General features: G+C 35.5%; 1 protein-coding gene across 1 annotated transcript in view; it reads left to right on the plus strand.

Moving 5' to 3' along the window:
* The first annotated feature begins 439 nt into the window (after positions 1-439).
* The window catches only part of MIB1 (MIB E3 ubiquitin protein ligase 1), a 50,217-nt gene continuing 25,358 nt past the window's right edge, over positions 440-25,298 (plus strand). The window contains exons 1-12 of the mRNA XM_063299175.1: positions 440-1,030; positions 4,842-5,013; positions 5,214-5,343; positions 6,719-6,823; positions 9,195-9,261; positions 10,207-10,411; positions 13,459-13,642; positions 14,359-14,503; positions 16,917-17,050; positions 17,777-17,884; positions 18,963-19,160; positions 22,404-22,555. Coding sequence (XP_063155245.1) covers positions 802-1,030; positions 4,842-5,013; positions 5,214-5,343; positions 6,719-6,823; positions 9,195-9,261; positions 10,207-10,411; positions 13,459-13,642; positions 14,359-14,503; positions 16,917-17,050; positions 17,777-17,884; positions 18,963-19,160; positions 22,404-22,555 — 1,829 coding nt within the window. The 5' untranslated portion in view covers positions 440-801. The remainder of the gene's footprint in view (positions 1,031-4,841; positions 5,014-5,213; positions 5,344-6,718; positions 6,824-9,194; positions 9,262-10,206; positions 10,412-13,458; positions 13,643-14,358; positions 14,504-16,916; positions 17,051-17,776; positions 17,885-18,962; positions 19,161-22,403; positions 22,556-25,298) is intronic.

The following is a 25,298-nucleotide window of genomic DNA, read 5'->3' on the forward strand; positions in this document are numbered from 1 at the left end:
AAGCAGTTCCTGATAGACAGTCCTGAGGTAATGATGGCCATCCGGTCAGAAAGAGTCTTGACCGAACAATTTAACAAGAACGGTCTTGAAAGGAACGCAGGCAGAAAAGCTGCTCGGAGCGACAGCGAGAAGACTACTGCCCTTCAGGAGTCCTCGCTCTTGTCCTCCCTGAGTGCACCTGGCTAGGCACTGTGTTGCCGGCTTGATATATCAGGCACTTCCTATGCTGAAAGAGCTTTCAGGCGCAGCCACATTTCGGCACAGCCCTCAACCGCTGCAAATCCAGAAGTTCGGCCGTAGCCGATGCAATACACAACTCGTTTCCCTAGAGGTCCGTACGGAGTCTCTCCTCCCTTTGTTCTGAATGGGGCCCTTCCCTTCTCCTGCTGCAGGATCGGAACATGCGCAGGAGAGCCCTGTGCCCTACCTCCACTGCCAAGGCCGGGGTGGTGATACTGCCACGGTGCCCGGATGTAGCAGTCGAAGCGCCAGGTTCGCCCCCCTTTTCGAACCTGTAGAAAGCGCCGCCAGCTTCTCCGGGTTGGGCGACACCACTGGGGGGCGGGAGAGGGGAGAGTGTTCATCGCGAACGTTGCGCTCCGCTGGCGGAGGCCGCATCCCATCCGCCCTACTGGAGGAGACCGGCCGGCCAGCTGGCTGGCTCCGGTTCCCGGTCTTTGTTGTGCCGGCGTTTCTGTGAAGGCATCCCTGCGGCTCTGGTGCCTCCGTTTTCCCGTTATTGGCGTCAGCGGCTCCCGGCCTCATCGCTGCGTGAGGGGTGCCCTCGGCGGCTGAGTAACAATGAGCAACTCGAGGAACAACCGAGTGATGGTGGAGGGCGTCGGGGCCCGGGTCGTGAGGGGGCCCGACTGGAAGTGGGGGAAGCAGGATGGCGGCGAGGGCCATGTGGGCACCGTGCGCAGTTTCGAAAGCCCCGAGGAGGTGGTGGTGGTCTGGGACAACGGCACGGCCGCCAACTACCGCTGCTCGGGAGCCTATGACCTGCGCATCCTCGACAGCGCGCCCACCGGTGAGAGAGAAGCGGGAGAGCCGGGGCCCTTCCCGGGGCCGGGCTCTGGGGAGATGTGCGCGGGGTTCGGACCCTCCTTAAAGCCAGCGAGGCTCCCCGCCGCTGGCGCGGGTGCTGGCGCCAGCGCTATCGGGACACCCAGCGCGGAGATTTCCCAAGACGGGCTGACGGCTGTTGGCGACTGTCAGACGAGGCCTTTCCTGTCCCTGGGGCTTCTAATCGTCATTAAAGAGCTCCCTGCCGGGCGGGGTGTAAACGGGGAAGCCTATGGCAAAAGTTGGGGGGGGGGCATAAGAGCTCAGTCAGTAGTCAGCACAGAGAAATGCGAAGCGTCAGAACACACTTAGTAGGAAAGAGGTCTGGTGTAGTGAAGTTGAACTTATTTCCCTGCATAAGTGTGTGGAGTGAAAATGCAGGTTGTTATTGGTGATGGAGAGCATCCTCTGCCTTATAATGGGAGTAAGTCCTACATGTATAGATTTGCCTTTGGAGGATAGTTTCTATGCAAGAAGTTCAGTCAGAACTTCTTTCTCAGTAAGAATTGGAGTTTTGCTCTTCAGTTTAGTGGGGAAAGACCTCCTTTATTCTATGGGACATACACTTCTAAGATGCATGGTTGGACTGCAACTTTGGCCTGGAGAGATATAAAAAGGACTTTTTAAAGCAGAAGTAGTAAGGCGTCTTTTGTCTTACAATATAGTCATGCCCTGTTTCAACAGGCACAATTTCAGCATCGTTTTTTAAAGAGTGTAGTTCTGGAGTTGGATGTTTGGAGAATTCTTTTTTATCTTCATGATTAGGTCACTATGTCACTGTGAGTTACTCACTTTTTTAAAACAGTTTTTGATTCAGGTTTGGAAAGTTTTATCCCAATACTTAGATATATTTAGTCTTGGAGAAGATGTCCGTTGTAGCATATTCAGTAACAGGAAAGTAAATTTATGTTTACATTGCTATTTTACAATAGTGAGGAAATGTGGATTGTTAATGGCCTTGTTTTCCCAAATAATAGTTATTGTAACGTTCATGAAAAACATAATCCTCCTAGAAATAAGTCTTCACTGAATTAATGATACTTCTGATATATACAGGACTGTCCTTTTTATTATTGAAGAATTACCTACTGAAGGCAGCTCCATTTTTTAATAATTAAGAGATACATGTTAGGATTCTCATTGTATTGGTGAACACGGAACCAATGTTTAAACTCAGAGATGTGGGATGGAAAAAAAGACTGCGCTTATACCTCTGTAGAAAACTTTCATTTCATTAAACTATACATTTTTAGTAATCAATTAACAATATAATTAGCACTACTAGATAGAAGACAAATTAAGTTGTATCAGAATTGTAAATATACAAGACAGCACTTAGGACTGGTGAGATTAATGCTCATACTTTCAGTTCCTTCATATTTTCCCTTAAGATTTAAATGTGCAAGCGATGTGTTTACTACTGAAGTATCATGTTCATATTATAAAACAAGTGTTCCAGTTGCCCTTCAGTTTAGTGGGTCTTATTCTCATGTAAGCGCACATAGGATTGTAGTGTAAGAGTATACTTGATCAGATATTATTCCCTTGATCAAGTATTTTATTTATAGCTTTTAAAAACACATTTTGATCCCTTGATCAAATATTTTATAGTTTTTAATGGTATTGTCCTTTTTAGGTATAAATGACTGTATTATTAATATTGAATAGAAAATAATTACAATATAGAAGCTGGTGAACATCTGTTGTTTCATCTTTGTTATGTTATGGGCCAGTGTTCTTAGCAGTTTCAGATGAATCAAGTTTTCTAGAATAATAATGTTATAAAATCCAGTCATTTTAATATTGTTTAATTAATGTCACCACTTATGCAAATCATTGTAATACTATAGGAATTTGATTATAAAATTAGTATTATATGTTTGATTACAAAGGTAACCATATATATTCTTGTGTAACAATAGTTTAAAATCTCAGGTGATAGATGGTAGACCAGGGAATTGCTCAGTTTCTTGCTCAACTTTCAAGTCCTTTTACTCCATACATTTTTCATAGTATTGTAGGACTCCAGACTGATCTCTAACTTGTCTTTCTGGTGCAGAAATCAAGGAGGGAACCAAAAAGTTCTCAGGCAATTTACCACAAGGCTGTATTATCTTGGTAAGGGTGAAATGGTTTCTTCACCTCAGAGTGGCTTCAAGTAAGGTCAGAAGGAAGAATGGGGAATCCTCTGATTTCCTAGATTTCGCTCCTAAAATTTCTGCCTGCCTGACCCCTGATATTCATAATAACTTGTTTTAGCAGTGACAACTTCATAATATATATCCTCTGACAAACAGTTGCTGGGTAGGTAGAAACAAATCTCATTGCTTGTAAACTTAAATACCCAATCCAACTAAATGTTACATCCCTATTTATGTAGCACAGGCAATATCTCTTCATTGAGAAGAAAATATCCCCTGCATGGTATTATTTCAATAAGACATTCTTAGATATGCTAGTCTTAAAAATACATCCCAAAATTGGCAATTTTTTTGTTTGGTCTAGTAAAAATTGGAACTTGTTATAACATAATCTTCAATTTTATTATTTGAGACAATAAAAACATTTCCCCCAAAGGGAATTTAAGTAGGTATCTTGTATTGATATAATCTCTAAATTAGGAAGTGTTGCCTTAAAAAAATACATTGCATTAATATGTTTTAAGTGAGAAAAAAATCTTGAATTGTCTGTTGGCTTTCAGCTATCATTTAAAGATATATATATTGTCTGAAATAAACCTTTAAGTGTTCTTACAAAATATGCTCATTATACAAACACATTTATTTATTTCAATTTATATGCTACCCATTTCAAATTCATGACTCTGGGTGGCTTACAATATTAGAAGAAAACAGAAAAACTGAAAACACAAGAAATAGCAGCCAGCATAAAAACAGACTCATCAATCACAATTCAACATAAACTTATATATGGGCTCAATGTTTCTGTTATTGTAAGTTTATTACCTATTTGCTTAGAAGAGGTTAACTGCAGGGGAAAATCCAGATTTGGAAATTATGCCATTTCCCTTGAAACTGAAAATACATAAAACTATAGGAAATCCCAGGCTAGATCAACTATCCATTAGATTCAATGCAGCATTTGTGTTTTGTAGGCCCAGCTCTAAATTTTGAAATAGGGAAGGCAAAATAATAATGATGGACCATTCTTGTCACCTATTAATTGGAACACATGATGATGAGAAGAATTCAGACACAAGCAGCAAACGTGTCATAGGTGCCCTCTTAAGGATGCTGGTCCTCTCTGTGACCTTGTTTGTTCTTTATTCCTTGTTAATTTCATTCAGTGATTCCTAGTTCTGCTATTTTGTGAGATAAAAACTTTGTACTTGTTCTTTCTATGCCATGAAGAGAAAAGCCCATTTGACTTAAAATGACTACATTCTTTTTTGAGATACAGTGGCTAGAACTATAGACTGCTTTCTAAATATATTTGTATGATAAATTTTAATAATACTGATGTTCAGTTCTAATATCTAAACAGTACTGAATTTGCCTATCTGGTAGATCAGATTGTTTTTAATATGTAGTTATAGCCCCAGCAGCTTATACAAATTCATATTTGGCCACTTGCCATAATTAGTATCTGAAGCTATTATGTTATTAAATTGAATAATGTGGGCATTATAGAGTGTGGTTTGAAAAGTAATTGAAATTATGGTATTATAGTCAATGCCTAGACTCCAGTATATGTTTTTTGTGTTTGCTTCATATGTACTGTTCAAAATGTTACATTAATTGTATAACTATTTGCAGGGATTAAACATGATGGGACTATGTGTGATACTTGTCGCCAGCAACCAATAATTGGTATTCGATGGAAATGTGCAGAATGTACAAATTATGATTTATGCACAGTATGTTATCATGGGGATAAACATCATCTAAGACACCGCTTTTACAGAATAACCACACCTGGAAGTGAAAGGTAACTGTTTCACCTATTAACAAATGTGTATCATTATGAAACTATAATATTTAGAAAAACTTCTGCATCTGAAATGTTCATTAAACTGAAATGTATTATTTTAAGTTAAAGCAGGCCTTAAATTTTGACAATAAAACATTTTTTAAAAACTTATTTTTGATTGGGCATCTCTTTAACCTACCATTTATGTTAAATTTTAGGGTATTGCTGGAATCTCGCCGTAAATCAAAGAAAATCACTGCAAGAGGAATCTTTACAGGTGCCAGGGTGGTACGAGGAGTTGATTGGCAATGGGAAGATCAGGATGGTGGCAATGGACGTAGGGGCAAAGTAAGAGTTCAGAATACCTTTGATGTCTCCCCTATTATGGACAGCTCATGAACTGGTTCAATTTGGACTAGTGACAGAGTATATCCATTATGTGTTCCTACCAGTGGAGGCTTACAGATACGAATGAATCTTTGATGTTTCTGTGGACTGCTAACTGGCAATCTTTCTTTGTTCCCCATCCCCCTAAAAAAGAAATTGATATGATTGCTGAGTTATCCTGTTGTGACTCACTGAGCTAATGTGGTGATTCTTTAGTACACTGAGGTGATGATAGTAATAAAATTATTTGGTGAATGGGTAGTGGTAAAAAATTCATAATGGGTATGATAAAACCAGACTATAGTGTATTTCTAAGAGGTGATTTATGGCAGAAAGCTTGTTTGTCCATTACAGTTGCAATGATGGCCAGTAATACTTCTTTCTTGGTAAAGATTCTATTTAATCTGACTCAGACAAATTGATAAAATAATGTTTAGTGGATCACTTGAATATTATGGTTGCCTTCATCTATCTTTGACTGTGTATTGTAAATTTTGACCCAATCCTTTTTAACTTATGGGCAGTCTGTTTGAAAATATGTGGCCTCCCATGAATATTCTTGCTGTTTGTAATTAACATTTGAGTGGGACTTCATTACCTAGGTCACATACTATAGGTGGTATATAACTGACAGAAGATAGTACTGCCTGTAAAAAGCAGCAGTGCTGATATTCCTTTTAAAAAATAACAATAGACCCACTGAACCTTACTGAGTTTAAGCTAGTTTCTGATTAGGCTTTGGGGCATGATCTTGCAACACATAGATGATCCTGGGTCACAATGCAGTCTTGTTTTTTGGTTACAAGACAGAAATCGATGTAGTTACCCTGGTGAATGACCTTTGGGAAATAGATAAACAGTGAGTTTCTGCTTATTCTTTTGGATTACTCAGTAGTGTTTGATAGCTATGACCATAGTATCCTTCTAACAGTTTGCCAGACAGGACTTGGGGCACTGTATTTAAATGATTTGGGTCATTCTTGGATGGTTGATACAATAACTTGATGCAGGGTATGGGAGGGATGTCACTGTTTTACTTGGTGGTCTTTGGAGAGTTCCATTGGTCTCCCATATCTTTAGTCATCAATGCAAAGGCATAGAATATTGTTTTTTTAACTGCTACTTTAATTGTTTTCTTTTCATAGTTTTTGCTCTTTGCTCCTTTTTTAAAAAAAAAATCAGGATAGAATTGTGTTGTAATTTATTGGCAGGATTTTTTTAGGTGTAATGAGTTCAGTGTTTTTAGAAGGATAAGCTGATCCTATTTTTGCTGATTGTGCGATGGCCATGATTTTTTTTTTCTGCAGTAAACGTGTATCCTTCTTTATTTTGCTAGGTAACTGAAATCCAAGATTGGAGTGCATCAAGTCCACATAGTGCAGCATATGTTTTATGGGACAATGGAGCTAAAAACCTTTACAGAGTGGGCTTTGAGGGCATGGTAAGAAGTAAAACAATACAAAGAACAAAAGTATTTCATGATGAAGCAGTAAAAATGGCCTGTGCTGTGCTGTTAATTGTCTTTTGTGTTATCCTTCTGTCAGTTTGCATGCTATTAGGCACTTCATTGTTCCTACAGCTGTAGGGATAACTAATGCATATGCATAAGTCTGATCTTAGTTTATTAAACATGCAGACTAATTTTTAAGCTGGCTTCTGTCTCTGTATTTGTAGTATTGCCTTTTTTAAATAGATGACTTATTTCTATAAAATACAGCTAATATGTTTAATTGTAGAGATTGTTGTAATACAGTTCTGTGTTTATTTTCATCCTTTATGTAGTTAAATATTTGGATTATTCATGATACATTAATGCATTGTGGACTTTAATTTTCTTGCTTGAGTAACAAACTTCTAATTTTGGTTTCAGTGATGCTAGGGCATAATCACTACTGCTAACATTTTATTTTGTTTTATTTCAAGTGTACATGTGTCTGTGTGTTTTAAATAGATGACTTATTTCTGCAAGCAGAAATGAATATATGCCTCTTTGCTTAAATGAAGAATTAAATCAATTTTCTTTTATGTATTATATAACATGAAGGTAATTGGTACAGTTGTATGGTTAATGGGCATTTTTAAGCATTAGTAAAATTATTATTCCTTTCTTATGAAAATTGGTTTTACTGAAAATTGACAGTCTATTGTCTTTATAAAAATTGGCAGTATATCCTAATCAAGATGCAAGTTGCTCCCATTTTCTGTTTAGAAATAAAATGCTGTCATGCAAATGTTGGCTCCTTTTTTTCAGGGAAAAATGTACTTTTTTGGATTAAAAATTATGGATAATTATAAACATGCTTTTATCCTGATCATGTTACTGTTGCAACACAAACAGAGCATAATCAGCCAATGCATGTTGTTGATTTTAAAATCACTTTTAGAAAAGTTTTGCATCCAAAATTCATGGTGTTGCATGTTCAAATATAACTATAGTTTACTTGTTTAAAATAGCTTAGTGATTTGCCATGTACGTACATGCTTTCCTCCATGCTTTGATTCTTTTTCTTTGTTCCTGTCACAAAATTACAGGGTACGAATGTGCAAATGCAGAGGTTCTATCTAGTATGGTATAGTTATGAATTTTGGAAGGATCAGTTACTGGTCTTCCATTTTAAAGATTGTTGTATAATAGATTTATATTATTCAGAGGATAAGTTATTATTCTTTTCATCGTGCATCTGCCAGTTTACTTTTCTGGGGCTTTTTTCTCCTGATAATAAAGAAACAGAGAGATCTTTGTAGCAGCACATGGTTGGGGTATACACCACCTGTCCCTTTGTTTGTTCCCTGAGGTTCAGTTGATATGAATTAAAACTCAGTTCTCTTTCCGTTTGCTTCCTACTTTAGTGTATATGCCTTGAATGACCTTTGGCCAATGGCAGTTGCTTCAGAGATAGCCAGATGGCTGCTATTTGGACTAGGCATGGCAAGAACAACTATTAGGAAAGAGGAAAAGTATTAGAATTTGTTGCTAGGTATATTAGTTGGAGGTACTCTTTAGATAATTTGTCTGTATATCCTATAATTTTGTAAGGTTGCCTTATTTTTATGCATTTTATTTGACTTTGAAAACATACAAGTTCCCAAATGTTTGGGGAAATTGTTGTCTGTTCCAGCATCATCACTGGCTTTATAAGGGATAAATGTACCTGAGTTGGACAAGGCCTTCTATTTGTTGAATGGGGACAGAGAAGGAACTGGTATGATTAAAATGAGAAAGAAATGAAAATATTGATAATCATATCCATATCAACCAGGAGTTTTAATGATCCTGAGTTACAGTTGCAAAGCTTGAGTTTTAATTTGAAATTAATCCTTTTCCAAATAGTTTTCCAAATTGGTCTTTTTCCAAATAGTTTCTGTAGATTTACTACAGAGTAAATGGCAGAGTTCCCTAATCTTTTTGTTTGTTTGTTTGTTTGTTTGCCCTGAACTATAGAGCAAATGGGGCAGAGTTAGTGCAGTTATGCTATAATTCCTTACACATTTACTGGTAATAAGCCCACTTAAAATAATCACACAGTACATCTGAGTAAACATGTACTAACCTTTCAGTGTCCTGAGTTATAATGGCAAAGTATGAATGCCCGCTTAAAACCAGGGCCTATTTTCCAGATAGTATCTATAGTTTAGAATAGTCTTAACATCTGTGGCAAAGTACCATAATCTATTATTTCCTTATGAATTACTGAAGGAAAGCTTTAAGAGTACCATTTATCAGGTCATAATAAATATTATCTCACAAAATCATTATAATGCATATTTTGTTTCTGTGTTAAGTTCTCTGTATGACTTTTTATTTCTTCTAGTCAGACCTTAAATGTGTCCAGGATTCAAAAGGAGGATCCTTCTACCGAGACCACTGCCCTGTGCTTGGTAAGTTAGAAGATGCAAAATCTGAATTCTGATACATAACTAGTGTGTAAAAGTAAAGGGACATGTGTGTATGCAATCTAATAGGTGATTGACGACATTAATCTAATGAGAATGGTTATAGGAAAAATGCCTGCTTCCATAAGGAGCCATAACACTTGAAGATAGAGGCAACAAATGAGTATTGTTTATTGGCATGCATAGATACTTGATCACTGGGCTCCTAGCCAAGGAATGCAGACGAGCCCCAAGGCACCAAGGTTACAGGTTATATACCCTCTGAAATTATATATATGAATTAGAAAGGCAATGTAAATTATAATGTGACCTTTGCAGCTGGAATGTAGCATCTGATAAGAACGTGGAGTGATCTTACTATGAGATGACCTGGAGCCTCTAAATTCTACTTCTTGAAGGAGGCTCCAAGCCTACCCTTTCTGCTGATACTAGTGCCTTCTAACAAATAGCATCCTTTATTGTGCCAATATATTGATTCCCTTCACACCAAGGAAAAGAGAAGAACCTGATATTTGTTATATGTGTCCTTCCCCTCCAGAGTTATCAGGCAGGTTTTGTTTGTCTTCTTACACTGTAGAATTCAGAATCCTTTACAGCAATCATGTGTGGAAGGATAGAATATTATTTGTTCCCCCCACAGAACATTTTACTTAATATTTATTGTATTTTTCTAGACTATAATTACATAACTTTGTTAAATGAAATGATAATACTATTACCTGATTGCACTTTTAGTTTCCACTTTAATAGGATTAGACTGCTAAAACAGCAACAGAGTCCCCCTGTGAGGGAGAGATGGGTGGTGAATAAATTTATAAAATAAATAAATAAAATATAAACATATCCTTTTATATGATAATGAATTATGTATTTCTTTTTTTTGTGAATGAAATTTCCAAAACATACGTTCTCTTTAAATTCTAACTTTAGGTGAACAGAATGGCAACCGAAATCCTGGTGGTTTACAGATTGGTGATCTAGTGAACATTGATCTTGACTTAGAAATTGTTCAGTCATTGCAACATGGTCATGGAGGATGGACTGATGGAATGTTTGAAACCTTAACAACTACTGGCACAGTTTGTGGTATTGATGAAGATCATGACATTGTTGTACAGTATCCAAGTGGGAATAGGTATATTAATTCAATTTTTATAAAGCAAATTTTTCTTACTATGCAAGTGTACAGTTAGTGATTTAAATTTACTGTTGAGTCATCCAAGATATCCAAACAAGAATGGAAACACTAATCCATATTCGTGAAATGACTTCCAGGTAATGTGCAACAATAAAAGTGCTGACATTTTGCTAGCTTTACCTCATATTCATTGTCTTGAATAGTGTTACCCAGAAATAATTCCACCAATAAATAGCAGCTTGAAAATCTACAGACTGTGGGTAATCTGCATTACTTTTGCTATCAACACATCAAAACACTATAACATATAAGAAAAAGTAGTTTATTTCTTTTGATATGTGTATATAAACAAAATATATTAGACAACCCTGTAACCCATTGGGTCATCCTTTGAGAGAAAAGTAGTGCAGTCTGATATGACCAGAATGAACGTTAAATTTTAGGCTGACCATATTTTTTTTGCCCCAATGCTGGATTGTCCCATGCTCATCTAAAAAGAGTATATATCATAAATACAAAAATAATTGTAGTGCAGGCGAACTTCAATAATAAGTCAATTTTTATTTACCTAAACAGATGAACAGAATGACCATGAGCGGGCAAAAAAGCAGTGGGAATGGGAGAGAATTCTGACTTCCTGCTGGCTTCTCCATTGACTTTGCTTCTGGGAAGCTGGCAGCGAGGGTCGGAAATCACGATCACGTGACTGCAGGGACACCAACAGCCACAACTTTGCGAATAAAACTGGTCTGAACATTGTGGAAATTTCAATTCCACGAGAGTAATGGGTCCCAGATTTTTTAATGTATTCTTTAAGTTAGCGGATTTTAGGTACCTTGATTCAAAAATTGTGGTATAATGCACCCTAACCGTTTGGATTAACTTAAAGGTACAAACAGATAAACACAATGAGAGTTTTAGTAGTATATAGATAATATAAAATAAAACTTCAAATAGAATTCTCAGGAACATAATAGTTAATATAGCACAGAAATATCTTTTTACATTTTCCATTTTTTCTTCATTCTATGTCATTCACCCCATTTCTTTATTTCTTGCAACAGAAGTATAAATATCAATAGCATGTTCCTTAATTTTGCTTTGTTTTATATACAGTATGTTGCATACTACATAATACAATAAAGATTATTTCTATTTTTGTAAAGCTTTGTACATTTGCTACTTACTTTGACTGGAGAAGTGCCTGTTTAAAACATTTAGTTTAGAACCTCTTTAACAGTATGACAAAGAAAGCAATTTTTTTTTCTGTCTACTTTCCTTACAACATACTACAGTAACTTGCTTAATTCCCACGTTTCTAACCTTTCCGCAAAGGGAAGATGCTCCAGTGTCTTGATTATGGAATTGGAAGGGGCCATTTAGGCCCTTGATTCCAACCTCCTGCTTCATGCAGAAATCCAAATTAATCTACTCCTGCCAGATGACTCTCTTGCTTCTGTTTGAACACATCCAGTGAAGAAGCCCATCACTCCCCTGGGCAATTGGTTTGATTGTCAAACTGCTTTCGTTACTAGAAAATTTTGCTTTGACTTTTCTGTGCATTTTGCAGGATTGTGATATTGGCAGTTATATGTTTTTAAATCCTTAATTATCTTTAGATGAGATGTGCAAAATGTTTTCAATGGGGACATTTTTCTGAGTTCAGACAATTGTTTCAGGTTTAAAACAGTTTGTTTTCAACTCACAGCAGCTTTGCTAGAAATGTTCCAAGCTCAAACAGAGTGAACTTGAAACAGCTCTGGTAATGTCAAAACAGAGTTTTAATGCTTCTTTTTGAATTGGAACAGACTACTTTGAATTCAGAGAATATCTCTAATACTTAACATGGATTTATCTTTTTTCACAATTGCCACACATTGAGTCAGTGTTCTCTCAGCTGTGTTTTACAGCTTAAGATTCCTTTTCTAGTCAGTCACTACAACCTAACATGCTGTTTTTTGTGTGTGCGCATATGTGTATGAAGTTATGATACTGTTTTCCCTCTAGCTTATATTGAACTATATTTGCTATTTTAATTTCCATTCTCCAAGTTTGCCATACTCTTGGAGTACATGCCTTTGAGATAGGCTAGGTCAGGAAAAAGACACCACAGGGATTTCAGGAATGCTGCTATATTGTTATAGGACATAATAACAGAGTCTTAAAAGCCTGTCAAATTTTCTTTCAGCCCTAGTTTATGCTAAACAAAATCAAGGCAGGATTATTTTGAACTTCTTTCTCATGTTTTCCTCTTTCCCGGGACTGAGTTGCTGTTTCTCCTCCCTTAATGGTTCATCCATTCCTTTCCCAAGTCCATCTCTACGTTCCTTTACAACTTTGCTACTGATTATTGTTGTTGTTAGCTTGGTATTTAGTACTGTCAGCAGACAACTAGCTTACTGATAATTGATAAGCAAATTAATTTCAGTAAAGGTACAAACACATTTTTAAAACATCAGCTCTGTTTCCTAGATCCATCCATTAGTCTGCCTATTTATTCCTACCCTGTGCTCTCTCTTCTAAACCAACTAACATCTTATGAAACAACCTTTCCTTTTTGTCCATGACTATTAAGTTTGCTTTAGTAAAAACTGTCAAAAGTTTTTGAACATTCAAATAAGCTTTATCTGTCAGCTCGCCCTAACTACATAGTTAGTAATGCTTTGAAAGATCCGTAGTGAGGTAAGATCTCCTTTTTGAGAACTATGATTCTTCTTCTTTTTATAAGATTTGTTCTACTACATACTTGATATTCACCAGTTTATCAGCCAGTTTACTCAGAATAAGCCTTAACGTAACTGACTTGTAAATTACTGGATTGCCCTTAGATTGCTTGATTAAAAAAAAAAAAATGAATAATTCTCACTTCAGCTAATAGTCTTCACCCTGCAAGCATTAATGCATTATTTCAGAATCAAGCATTTTTTGCAAATGTGGGGCAAATGTGGAGCAAAACTGAGCAACAGTGAACTATTCAGTTATGTTTTCATAAAACTATAAAATCACTTGCCATAATAATATTTTAAGTTATTGTTACTTTTTAGATGGACCTTTAACCCTGCTGTTCTTACTAAAGCCAATGTTGTCCGAAGTGGAGATGCTGTGCAAGGTGCTGAAGGTGGTACTTCACAATTTCAAGTGGGTGATCTTGTCCAAGTTTGTTATGACTTAGAAAGAATTAAGCTGCTTCAAAGAGGACATGGTGAATGGGCTGAAGCAATGCTTCCTGTAAGTTTATATAAATATGTTGTTATGTCATTTCAAATTAAAATGTGGATTAGTTTATTTCAGGGCTGAACGGAAATCCTGCAGTGAATGACAGTGAAATTTTAGAGAATTATGTAAATTTATCTCCATTGGAGATAAGTTTCTTTTTCTGGATAAATCCTGTTGATTATCAGGTATAATTAACCCAAAGGGGAGGAAATGACTTTCTGCTTGGTTGGTTTACTCTAACAATTACCATTATGACATAACTAAGGGACAGTAATAAATTTGGAATGAAGCTTGATGGAGAAATTAAGTCCACCTAGTTTTTAGGGATGTACATTATTGAATATGAATATTGAATATGTATATTATTGAATACAAATTAGAACATTCATCCTCCCAACCAGCCAACCTTTCTTTTTATCCTCTAGGATTACACATTTGTACAATCTTAAAAATAAATTTCTAGTCATCTTAAAAATGTGAAGATCATCCAGTAGATGATCACTTAACCAAAATGAGTTGGACTATTTAATTCCTGAATCTGTTGAAAAATAATACAAATATTTTACTGAAATCGTAATAGAAATTTTAAATAGTTTCATTTTTATACAGCAGTGATTGATCTGCAGTCATTCATTGTTAAGTCAACATTCACAGAGCTTTATTGAAATATACAATAAAGTATCTATGTAAGATAGTGGTTTTATAAATAATAGATTTCTTCAATCTAGACTTTAGGTAAAGTTGGAAGGGTCCAGCAGATCTACTCAGATAGTGACTTAAAAGTAGAGGTTTGTGGAACTTCTTGGACATATAATCCCGCTGCGGTGTCAAAGGTAGCATCAGCAGGATCTGCTATAAGCAATGCATCTGGTGGTAAGTTAGAAGCTCATAAGTTCTACATGAATTGAAATTTTCAAGTCTGCTTTGTTGCTTAGTTTTAAGAACATTTTCATTTTAAATTTAAAATAGTTTTAAAATACACAGTGCTGCCTACTCTTGAATGTTTTGCTAGATACATGAATTAATTGTGGTACTATTCATTTATTTAATCAATTTACGTTACCTCCCAACTCACAAATTGCAACTGTGGTCTACTAACAGAGAATTAAACATGGAACAAAATGAACCAATGAACATACACCACATCTGGGGCCAATTGCATTATGTTCTCATTCCAAAACCATTTACCAGAATGGTTCATCTCCCAAGCCCAGGGGAAAAAACAGGCTGTTTAAGGCTTTACAGAAGGGCAACACATACTCTCTGTTATTGGTTTACAAAATAAAATTAAATAAATTTGCATTAAAATGTTTCCCCTTTCCTATTCCTGAGTGTATAGAAATCATGGACATAATATTTGATGACTACATTCCATTTCCAAATTGGATAAACATTTGACAACTGCATAATACTAATTATTAAAGTTGTTTAATTTGGGTCATTTTCTAGAAATGGTCCAAGCTATTACTATGTTGTAAGCAATAGCCAAGGCTGAAAATGGTATGAAAGCATTGCAGAAAGCCCTTTACAGTATTAATGATATTAGAGTTTGGGTATATTATAGATTATGTGTCAAAATTTAGTAGTTTATTCCTTGTTTGATAGGTTCGTCCAAAAGCTAAATATGGATGTTCCTAAATGATTCTGAAAGCATGTTGTCTATAGACATGCTTATTTCAAATCTTTAGCATATATATTTCTACTTGAAAAATTAATTCTATTTTTAATTCTGAATTAATTCTAGCTATTAATTCAGTTAAATAGTATGGGGAAATTATTTTTAAATGCTTGTTTCGATGAACAGGAGAAAAACTTGAAAAATGTAATTGTGGACTGAGGAGGGAGAAAAGAAAAGCTGGATGAGAACCCAAATAAGAGTTTTTAATTAATTCATAATTAGGAACAATTAATTACCTATATAAATTTGATAAATAAATAAATAAAACATAATCCTAAACAGTTCATATCATATTTAACAGTAACTTTTTCTTGCACAAAAGAAGAATTCAGGATTGTTCATGACTTGATATTTTTCCCCTCCACTTTCTAGAAGAGGAACATTATGATCATCTTCTTTAAGTTCTAAGTGATTGGATGATAAGAGGGTGTCTTGCTTTATCAGAAATATCTCTCTGGGAAATTTCCTGGAGAGAGTTTGGTTTGAGAAGGCTCTTTTTCACTCCTGTAGTCATTCTGCTCTTATACCTTTGTTTTCTGTCCCATGTCTGTAAGAAGGTTAAGATTCTTTCTTAATGCACTATAGTAGTCCTCGTTTAGCAGCTGCCTTGTTAAATGACCATTTGCAGTCTCGACAGTGATGAAAAAGTAACTTTGCAACCAATCCTTGCATTAATGACCTTCACAGGTCCGTAAAGCAAGAGAAAGCTGAAGCATGGTCGTAAGCACAGTTACAGTTTCACTTAGCAACAGCTTTACTTAATGACCAAGTTGCCCGTCCCAGTTGTGGTCAGTTATCAAGGACTACCTGTATACATACTCAGCATTCATTCTTCTCTTTCGTCTCCAGCTGCTCTCCCTGTTCTTCTGGCCCCATCAATTTCTGTTCAGCCATATTATTCCTAGTTCTTTATTTATTTATTGTGTGGCAGCACATCATATATATTACAAATATATTATATTAAAAAATGGGAATATAAAAAGTTATATAGAAAATACAATTGATAGACTGCCTCCATGTGGTGTCCCCTGGGCTTCCTAAGACTTTTGGGCGTGGCTAAATGGTCTATCATATATGAGGCAGCCAGATAATCCTATGGATCTCCTGGCTACAGCACATCCATTTTTGTCATCTTCTAATTCCTAGTGTAATTGTTCAAATGATGAAGTGTTCTAATTTGACTTTTCCTACCTTCTGTTTGCCACTTCGTTCATTTTTATTCCTCACAGATTTATGTAACTTTACTCCCCCCATCCCCGTGGCAATACTATATGTTCCCTGACCATGCCTCCTATCTGAGATAGGTGTAACTTTTTTAATCTTCATAACCTGGCAGATGACAAATAACATTTAAGTTTGCTCTTGGTAGACTCATGGATATCTGCTCCACCATAGTGTTTCCATTGTAGGAAATGCTTGCTGCTTTTCTGTATGCAATCATGAGCTAGGCACGTAGCAAATGGTAAAGCAGTTTTAAACAGAATTAGAATATTGATCCATTGTGTTATATGTGGTATTACTTAAGTAAAAAATACTTTGTTCAAATGCAGCACTACATTCAGATACTATACATCTGGTAAAATTAATTGTTTCATTTAATATTCACAGAGAGATTGTCCCAGTTGTTGAAGAAATTATTTGAAACTCAAGAATCGGGGGATCTTAATGAAGAACTGGTTAAAGCAGCTGCTAATGGAGATGTAGCCAAAGTGGAAGATTTGCTTAAGAGACCTGATGTGGATGTGAGCATTTAATTATATAATTCCTAATAAATAAAAGGAAGTAAGAGTTTCTGATCAATAATTAGAGGTTCTTGGAAAGTCAGAACACTTTGTAGTCAAAACAAAGATAGCCTTTTCTTTCACAATCTTTGCAGTTGCAAATAGGAAGTTAATTATAGTATGCTTAAAAATAAGAGAACCTACCCACTTCAACATTTGGTTCATTGCTTTTTTTATGCAATGTTTTTCCTCAAATGCTTCAAAATTTTGCTTCTCAAGATCTTTACATTATAATGTATTGTGAATAATTATGTTTTGGAGCGACATAAAGATAAGGTTTTAAGAAACAGGTAATTAATCCAATCTTATCAAATTGCCCTCACCTTGGCACCCAGATAATTTTTCCATTCAGGTTTTTAAAACTAACATTTCAGTACTCAATTAATTCATTAATTAATGTGTGTGTATCCTGGCTTTCTTTTATAGTTTATGGCAGCATGAATAAATTTAAAATCTTTTAATAGACATAAGATATGGTTCCTCCTTTATTGTACTTAGTAAATTAAAGATAGCTTGGAAAGACAATTGATCAGATCTCTAGAGACATTTTTAAAATGTAAAGTATGTCATATTACCTATTTCAACTGTTTTTTCTTCTTCTTGACATTATAATGCTATTAAGGAGCATGGGCATATAATTAATGTCTAATTTTAAACTTCCTTGATTTGATTAACAATATATTTCAGGTGAATGGACAGTGTGCAGGACACACAGCTATGCAAGCTGCAAGTCAGAATGGACATGTTGACATTTTGAAATTGCTTCTGAAACAGAATGTGGATGTAGAAGCAGAGGTATCTTACAGTTTAAATGTTTAGCTTAGTACTAGTAGAATGTATTTATCATATATTTGTGTTTATGTATCATATTTATATGGACACCCATCTCATGAAACGTGACTCTGGGTGGCGTACAATCAATCCATAAAAACAATTTTAAAAAGCGTGCAACAAATACAAAAATTTAATTATTAAAAATTTAGGGGAGAGCATTAGATATCACAAACAGTGGAGCCACCTTATCATGCAAACTCCAATCCATATTAAACAGTCCAACATGAAGCACCAGAGTGTTATTCAATATTACCTTTTTAATCTCTCTTAATTTGTACAACAAAACTCTGCAATTTTACATACATTAGTTAAATATGTGTGTGTGTGTGTGTTAAATAATATTTTTAAACATAAAATTGTTTAATATTGTCATGGATTATTGTTTGTAAGAATATAATTGATAATGTTTCTTTTATTGCTAGTTATGTAATTATTTAACCTGTTTATTGAACAGGTTCCATTCATTTGATTTATTTTTGATAATAACCAGTGGTCTTAGGTTATTTAAACATTTCATACTTTTAAAAGAAAATCATTCCCTAATGTAGAGTAAAGTCAGGACAGTAAAATGCAGGTATACTCACTCAACTAGTTAACCAGTTAACAATGGTGATATATTTTACTGAAGCAGGATTACTAGATATTTACACATAAATGGGAAGAAACTTGTGATTTTGCAGGTTATGCTACTGCTGCACCATGGTTCTTTGACTAGAAATTGAGTTACTGCTTGACCAGGCTGCATCCAGGAAGTGGATCAGAAGCTATTAGTAGAACAGTTTATAAGTGATGTTCCACTTTTGTAAACATCTGACTGTGACTTGTAACAAATATCTAACAGCAAAATAATTTGCTAGCTGTGAATTGCTACATGTGAATTCTGTTTATCTCTCAATGTGAAGTAGAACTATACATACACATCATCTACTAATGATACTTGATGTCACTGCATCCTTTTATTAATTATATACAGCAGTTTAAAAATCTCCCACTAAATTGGAGAACAAAAATGTTATTCAGCTGAATATTAATTATTTAGGACAAAGATGGAGACAGGGCTGTTCATCATGCAGCCTTTGGTGATGAAGGAGCGGTGATAGAAGTTTTGCATAGAGGCAGCGCAGATCTCAATGCTCGCAATAAGCGTAGACAGACACCACTACATATTGCTGTGAATAAAGGTCATCTCCAAGTTGTGAAGACTTTACTGGACTTTGGTTGCCATCCTAGTCTCCAGGTAATTTAACTTGTTGTTTACTATTCTTTTTTTTTTTTTTTACTATGAACTCAATTTGAGCATTTTTCTTTCATATGTACATACCTTTAAAATATTAAATAAGGTTAGCCTCCAAGTTATAATTTGAAATGCAATGTCAGAACATGGTAGTGTTCAGCTTTCCCTTCCTCCTATCAGGATGTATGGAAGCACTGAATACACTGAAGGCAATGACAGACTGGATGTGATGTGGATGAACAAACTAAGAACAATGGTTTTGGTTGTTATAAAGTCTGAGGAATAAGTATCTTCTAGGTTTCGAAAAGTACTTCCTTGGAAATACCAGTTTTCAGTACAGGAATACTAGTAGACCTAGCTGTGCTTCATATGGCCAGGAATGCTTTTATGGACTTTTAGTTTTGTGATACTGTTGGCCTGTTACTTTTATATCTGCCTTTGCTACCATCCAACATGGTCTTGACCATCAGTGTAGATGTCTGTCAAAAGGGAATGGAGAAATTCATAAAAGATCAGGCTGTCACTAGTGACCTGTATGATGGCTGTTCATTACCTCCAGAATTATGGACAGCATACCTCGAATACCAGTTGCCAGGAATTAACAGCTGTTGTCCATGTCTATGAATTCCTGAATGCATCTGATAGGTCACTATGTGACACAGAACGCACGACTAGATGTGCTATTGACCAAATTCAGCAAAGTTCTTCTTACATTCTTATATCAAGATATTTCTTTTTAAATGAACCTTTCTGGATTTTCTTTTGGGTAGATGGGGGAGGCTGTGTTTTAGTATTTTTAGTGGGTTAAAAATGGCTATTTTTATAGAAATTTATTGTGTTGTATGTTAATTTGATTTTTTAAATTGTTTTTGTTGGCATACTAAAGTGGCAGTTCTTTCTAAAGAGCAGCATCAAATGAACCCTCTCTGAAAATGCTTTCAAGACATTCTCTGTTTTCTGAAAGGCATATAATTCTTATTGAATTGATAGAATGTACCCAGGAATACTTTCTGTAGTTGTTCTGTCTTTTTTTCCCAATAATTTTATTAAGAATTAAATTAAACAGATAAAACTAATACAAAAATACATTGACAAAAGAAAACAAATATTAAAGAAGTGCAGAACCATGCCAAAAACTGAAAAAAGAAAAAAAAAGGAAAGAAGAAATTTTCCCCTTCATCCCCAGCAAGTATATTCAACATTAACAACTTATCACTCTCTTAAAATACAACCAAATACATCTTCATTCCATACCTCATCCCATTTTCTATAAATTCATCTCTAAATCTTCAGCTTTATTAATCAGCAAAGTTCCAGTAAAGGTTAACAGAAATACCTAACAACAAAAGTATATAGCCCCCCTTTCCATTTAATCAAAATCCCCCTAATCCCTCTCTTTTACTAATCAAAACCTAATCCCAATTAACAATTAAACATTACAAAAAATTATAAAGACTATTAAACATTACCAGAAATAGCAACCCCTTATTTACATATCAAAAATAGTAAATAGGTATTGCAAACTAATTCATTACACCCAGTTGAACATTTCCAAAAAGAACTATCCAGTCAAGATAACCATTAAGCATCAACAGATAGCAACTCATTATTTAACCATAATAAAAGAAACCAATTTTGTATTTTTTTTTCTTCTTCCCCCCAGCAAGAGTCCCCCAATGGGAAGAGATGGGCGGGGACAAATTTTATATATATATATATATATATATATATAAAAATCCCTGAGTCCCATAAATAAAGTTCTAACTTCTGCTTTCTTCTACTATTCTTGTCTCTTCCCTAGGAATTCTTGTAATTTCTGGGTAGTAACTTCAGTAGATTTCTTATATGCCATTCCATTACCATTTGAAAGGGTAATTCACATTGCTCTTTTGATACATTATTTGTGTGTCTTTTTTAATTTTTAAATGATCATCCAATTCCATTTGTAAATCCGGTAATTCCATCACTTTTTTATAAGTTATAATTTTTAAGTCCACCTTAAAGTTCCTCTTCAATAACAACTTTTGGTTCCAGTATAGAGTTAAGTAACTCAAGCAGTCCTTGGGCCAAAATATCAAACGTTTCTTTTAAAGTAGCCGTCTGGTGCCCTCTAGTGATCAACCTTCAAAGTCTTGTTATCAGCTTGGAATGTAAGCAAGAAACATGCGAGAGGATCTTTCCAATGTACTTCAAAGTTTTTCATTAAATCAATTTTATCCAAGCCCTTAGCATTTAAAAACTTTCCAAAAAAACCATAACACTATAATCACCGTTTTGCTATATATTACAAAAAATAAAGATCTAACAAAGCTGGAAACACATAATTTTCTTTCTTTTTAAATGGATTGAAGAGTGACTCACCCAGTGAATGCTAAACTTGCAGTTCTGAAGGTTTTTCAATCTTAAAGAAACAATTAAAAATAAAACTCCAAAGTGATTAAAAAGATGAGGTTTGGTTGAACCTTGAGTCCATGATAGGATGCATTAACAGCTCAGAGCATGATGGAACCTGTGACTCCCAGCTGATCACAACTGAAACATCGGTTTCTGCCATTTACTCACAAAAAACAGCTGTCTGGAGTATATATGGGTAATCTCAAATTCTCTCTTTGATCCAGAGAAAGTTCAGCAGTCCAGATCCTGCATCCAGCTGCCTTTTTGTCCACAATGTTCCCCCATGATCCACGGAGTGGAGAAAATGCAGGGCATTAGTTCTCCATTTCTCACCGGAAGTCTGTAGTTGTTCTGTCTTTGATAGTTTCTGTGCTTGAGGCGGCTTCTACAGTTTATGGCCTGAAACAGTAGCCTTCTCCACTTCTGTTGGGATTGTTTGCCAAAAATGTTCTTCAACAGTATCCCATATCAACACTAGCTTGAATTGTCAGTGATAAAAGGTATATCAGATCAGTTGTGTTTTAAGATATTAAGTTATGAATTAGTGAGCTTAAAACATATTAGAGCAATTCTTTTCCTGCATTTCTAATTTAATGTCTCTGTGATTTGGGAGAAGCAGCATTTCACTGATGCCTTTCATGCTATAAGACATCTTAACATTTACAAAGAGGAGGTGGTTATTTTGTTGTGCTGATTTAAGATTAATTCAATTAAGAATTCAAAATAATACAGATTTATTCAGCCCTAACACCAATGTAATTTTATCATAACCAGCTATTTTTTTCTTGATGGATAGGTAGTTAGGGAGGGAGAGAAAGAAATTGATATAAATTGATTAATATTTATTTCTAGGATTCTGAGGGTGATACACCTCTTCATGATGCAATAAGTAAAAAGCGTGATGATATTTTGGCAGTCCTCCTGGAAGCTGGAGCAGATGTTACTATTACAAATAACAATGGATTTAACGCTCTTCATCATGCTGCACTAAGGGGAAATCCAAGGTATTGTAAAAGTTTATTTCTTTTTAATGTACGATAAGCAAAATATTATAGGAAAAAGTATTAACAGTAATTCAGAAGAGTTTGAACATAAATTTTTCTATTGCCCAGTAGTTGAAATACTAAAATGGTATAATTGTGCACTGCAAAACTGATGTAGTGAGTATTTGAACAAATGCAGGTTACATTAAATTGTTCCATATAGTGAAATGTTCTGTGTGTAATCAGATATTTGTTCCCATGCAACCACTATCTGTAAAGGCATCATGAGCCAATCTAGAATTACATTTACTTGCATTTTGGAAAGATTAAAACTAGATAAAGAGTGTGAATGTGCATATATAAGGTTAATGTGAAGTGGCATGTATGACACTAGGTATATGCCCAAGTTCTACCCCATCACCTTTCTTATTAACAGACTAAGAAGTGAGAAATTTGAGGTATGCTATTTAAAGTGTGCAGAGGAATGGGATAAAAGCTTGTGAAATAACAATGCTGATATTATAATTAATATACATTTTAATTAATGTATCAAAGCCGTGCCCCCGTCCTCACAGAGCTAGTTATAAATTTACAATATCAGGTAATGAACTGGAGCTGCTTAAGAACATATGCTGCTGCTCAGGTGTCAGTAAAAACTAACAATGGTATGAATGGTTTATTCATTAAGTCAGTAATGATTGTTTGACATGAGCAAAATGCTACTTTTTAATTACGCTGATCCATTTGTGCTAGAGGTGGTCTGAGAAGTAAACCTTCCAGAATAGGAAGAGGATTGTGGTGTTCTCAAAATTGACCAGTTCTGAAACAGCCACATCTGGAGGACCTCAAACACTCTCTGTTTCAGAAGATTTACTTCTGGAAAATGGTTGGACCACCTTCAGAACTGGTCCAGAAGAAGAACAGAATCCTCCAGAATAATGTTTCATGCATTCATAATCATTGTATATTATTATTACATAGCCAGGTTACATGGCTACCTTCAATACTAATGCCCCAGGGTCATTTCTGTGCATCTTTAATAAGACACAAGTCTTATTAGGAAGTTTTTCTACAGTAGGTCTAACATTTCTGCTTGCTTGTTTATTTATTTTACAGCAGTTTTATACTACCCATTCAGAAGGGTTTGTATAGGCCCAGTCTTCTGCTATGAAGAGTTAAAAGCTGGATTCATATTTTGTAAGGCTGTTTTAACTATGGTTTATTGAATAAGCCACACTATGGGCTCACGCAAGGTGTTAACAAATAAACACAGTTTACAAATGAAAGTAGATGGATTCACCAATTTTGCAAAGTCAAAACCAACCAAACCAATGCGGATCAGTATAAATTTTTCTTTCTCTCTTGTGATGTTAAAACTCAGAATCACCCATTGAAAGTAATTATGGAGGATGTGTGAGCCCAGTAAAACAAAGTATTACTTTCAGCACATCCACAGGATCTTTCTCTTTTTGTCAGAATGATTGTAGTGTTATGCTGCAAGCTCCATCTCTTTGGGTACATAACCAGTATTATAACACATGAAGAAAAAGGGTGGGCTTTCATCAGTCTGATCTTCCCTTGTCCTCTCTGTGGACACTACTGACTACTTTACAGAATGAATAATTAACAACTGTGAAAAGCCTTTTAAAGAGGTGCTTCATAACATGTGGACATGTATTCAAAGCACCTCTTTTCAAATTGCTAAAGCAGTGCTTGCAAGGCTTGTGCAGCTGCTGTTGACTATTTCTGTATGTGTGATCATACACAGCCATTTTGCTTTGCTTTTGCCTCTTTCAAAGCAGCTGCATGAGCCTTGCAAACCTTATGGCTTCTTTGATGATTTGCGAATAAGTGCTTCATGTGTGCTTACATGTATTATGAAGCCTCTCTTTCAAACCCTTTGCAAAGCTGAATTTGCTGCCATCAGATATGATGGCTGATAGTTTTAAAAATTGAAAATCATTCCATCAATGGCTACTATTCTTGTTGCCTGTTTGCTTCTTCTGGAATTGCAGATAAGGTAAAGATGCCCTTGAATTGAGCTTGACTCCTGATGAATTTGTATAGTTTTCTTGGTAACAGCAGCAACAAAAACAACAAAGCAAAAGTGGATTGCGAGTGTCTTCTTCCGGGGTGTTTTTTGATTTTCCAGTCTAGCTTACAGCCCTGGTATTTTTTGTGGGTTTTTGATCCTGTCTTCTGAGTCTTGATACTGCTACTTGCTGAAATAGAATCATAGACCAATATATTAAATGTCTTCTGCTAGGGAGCAACCACAGGAGAGGACTATCACTCTCCTTTTCATGTTTGCAGACCAATATATTAAATGTCTTGTGCTAGGGAGCAACAACAGGAGAGAACTATCACTCTCCTTTTCTTGTTTGCAGATCTTTCTAATGCATCTGGTTGGTCACTGTACATGGTGGGACAAAGAATGCTGGACTAGACAGGCCACTGCCCAATTCAGTGTGGCTCTTTTTATGTCTGTGAAGCGTATTATAGCATAATGCATTGTGTGATCTCAGCCAGGGGCTCTCTTTAGACCTGACTACTTAATTATGGTTTTATGTGATGTTTGAATTGTTACACCATTTTTTATATTTGGCCAGCTTACAATAACAACTTATAATTAAGCTTACAAGCTATAATTTATGTCTTGACTGCTGGGATATTGGTGTAGCTAAAATTGCTCTTGCCCAAAAGGGAATTGAACTGAACGTATGAAGAGGGCTATTGGCAGAATTTGTTTTAAATACTCTAATCA

The sequence above is a fragment of the Candoia aspera genome, chromosome 3 (assembly GCF_035149785.1).
Source record: "Candoia aspera isolate rCanAsp1 chromosome 3, rCanAsp1.hap2, whole genome shotgun sequence".
Taxonomy (NCBI): Eukaryota; Metazoa; Chordata; class Lepidosauria; order Squamata; family Boidae; genus Candoia; species Candoia aspera.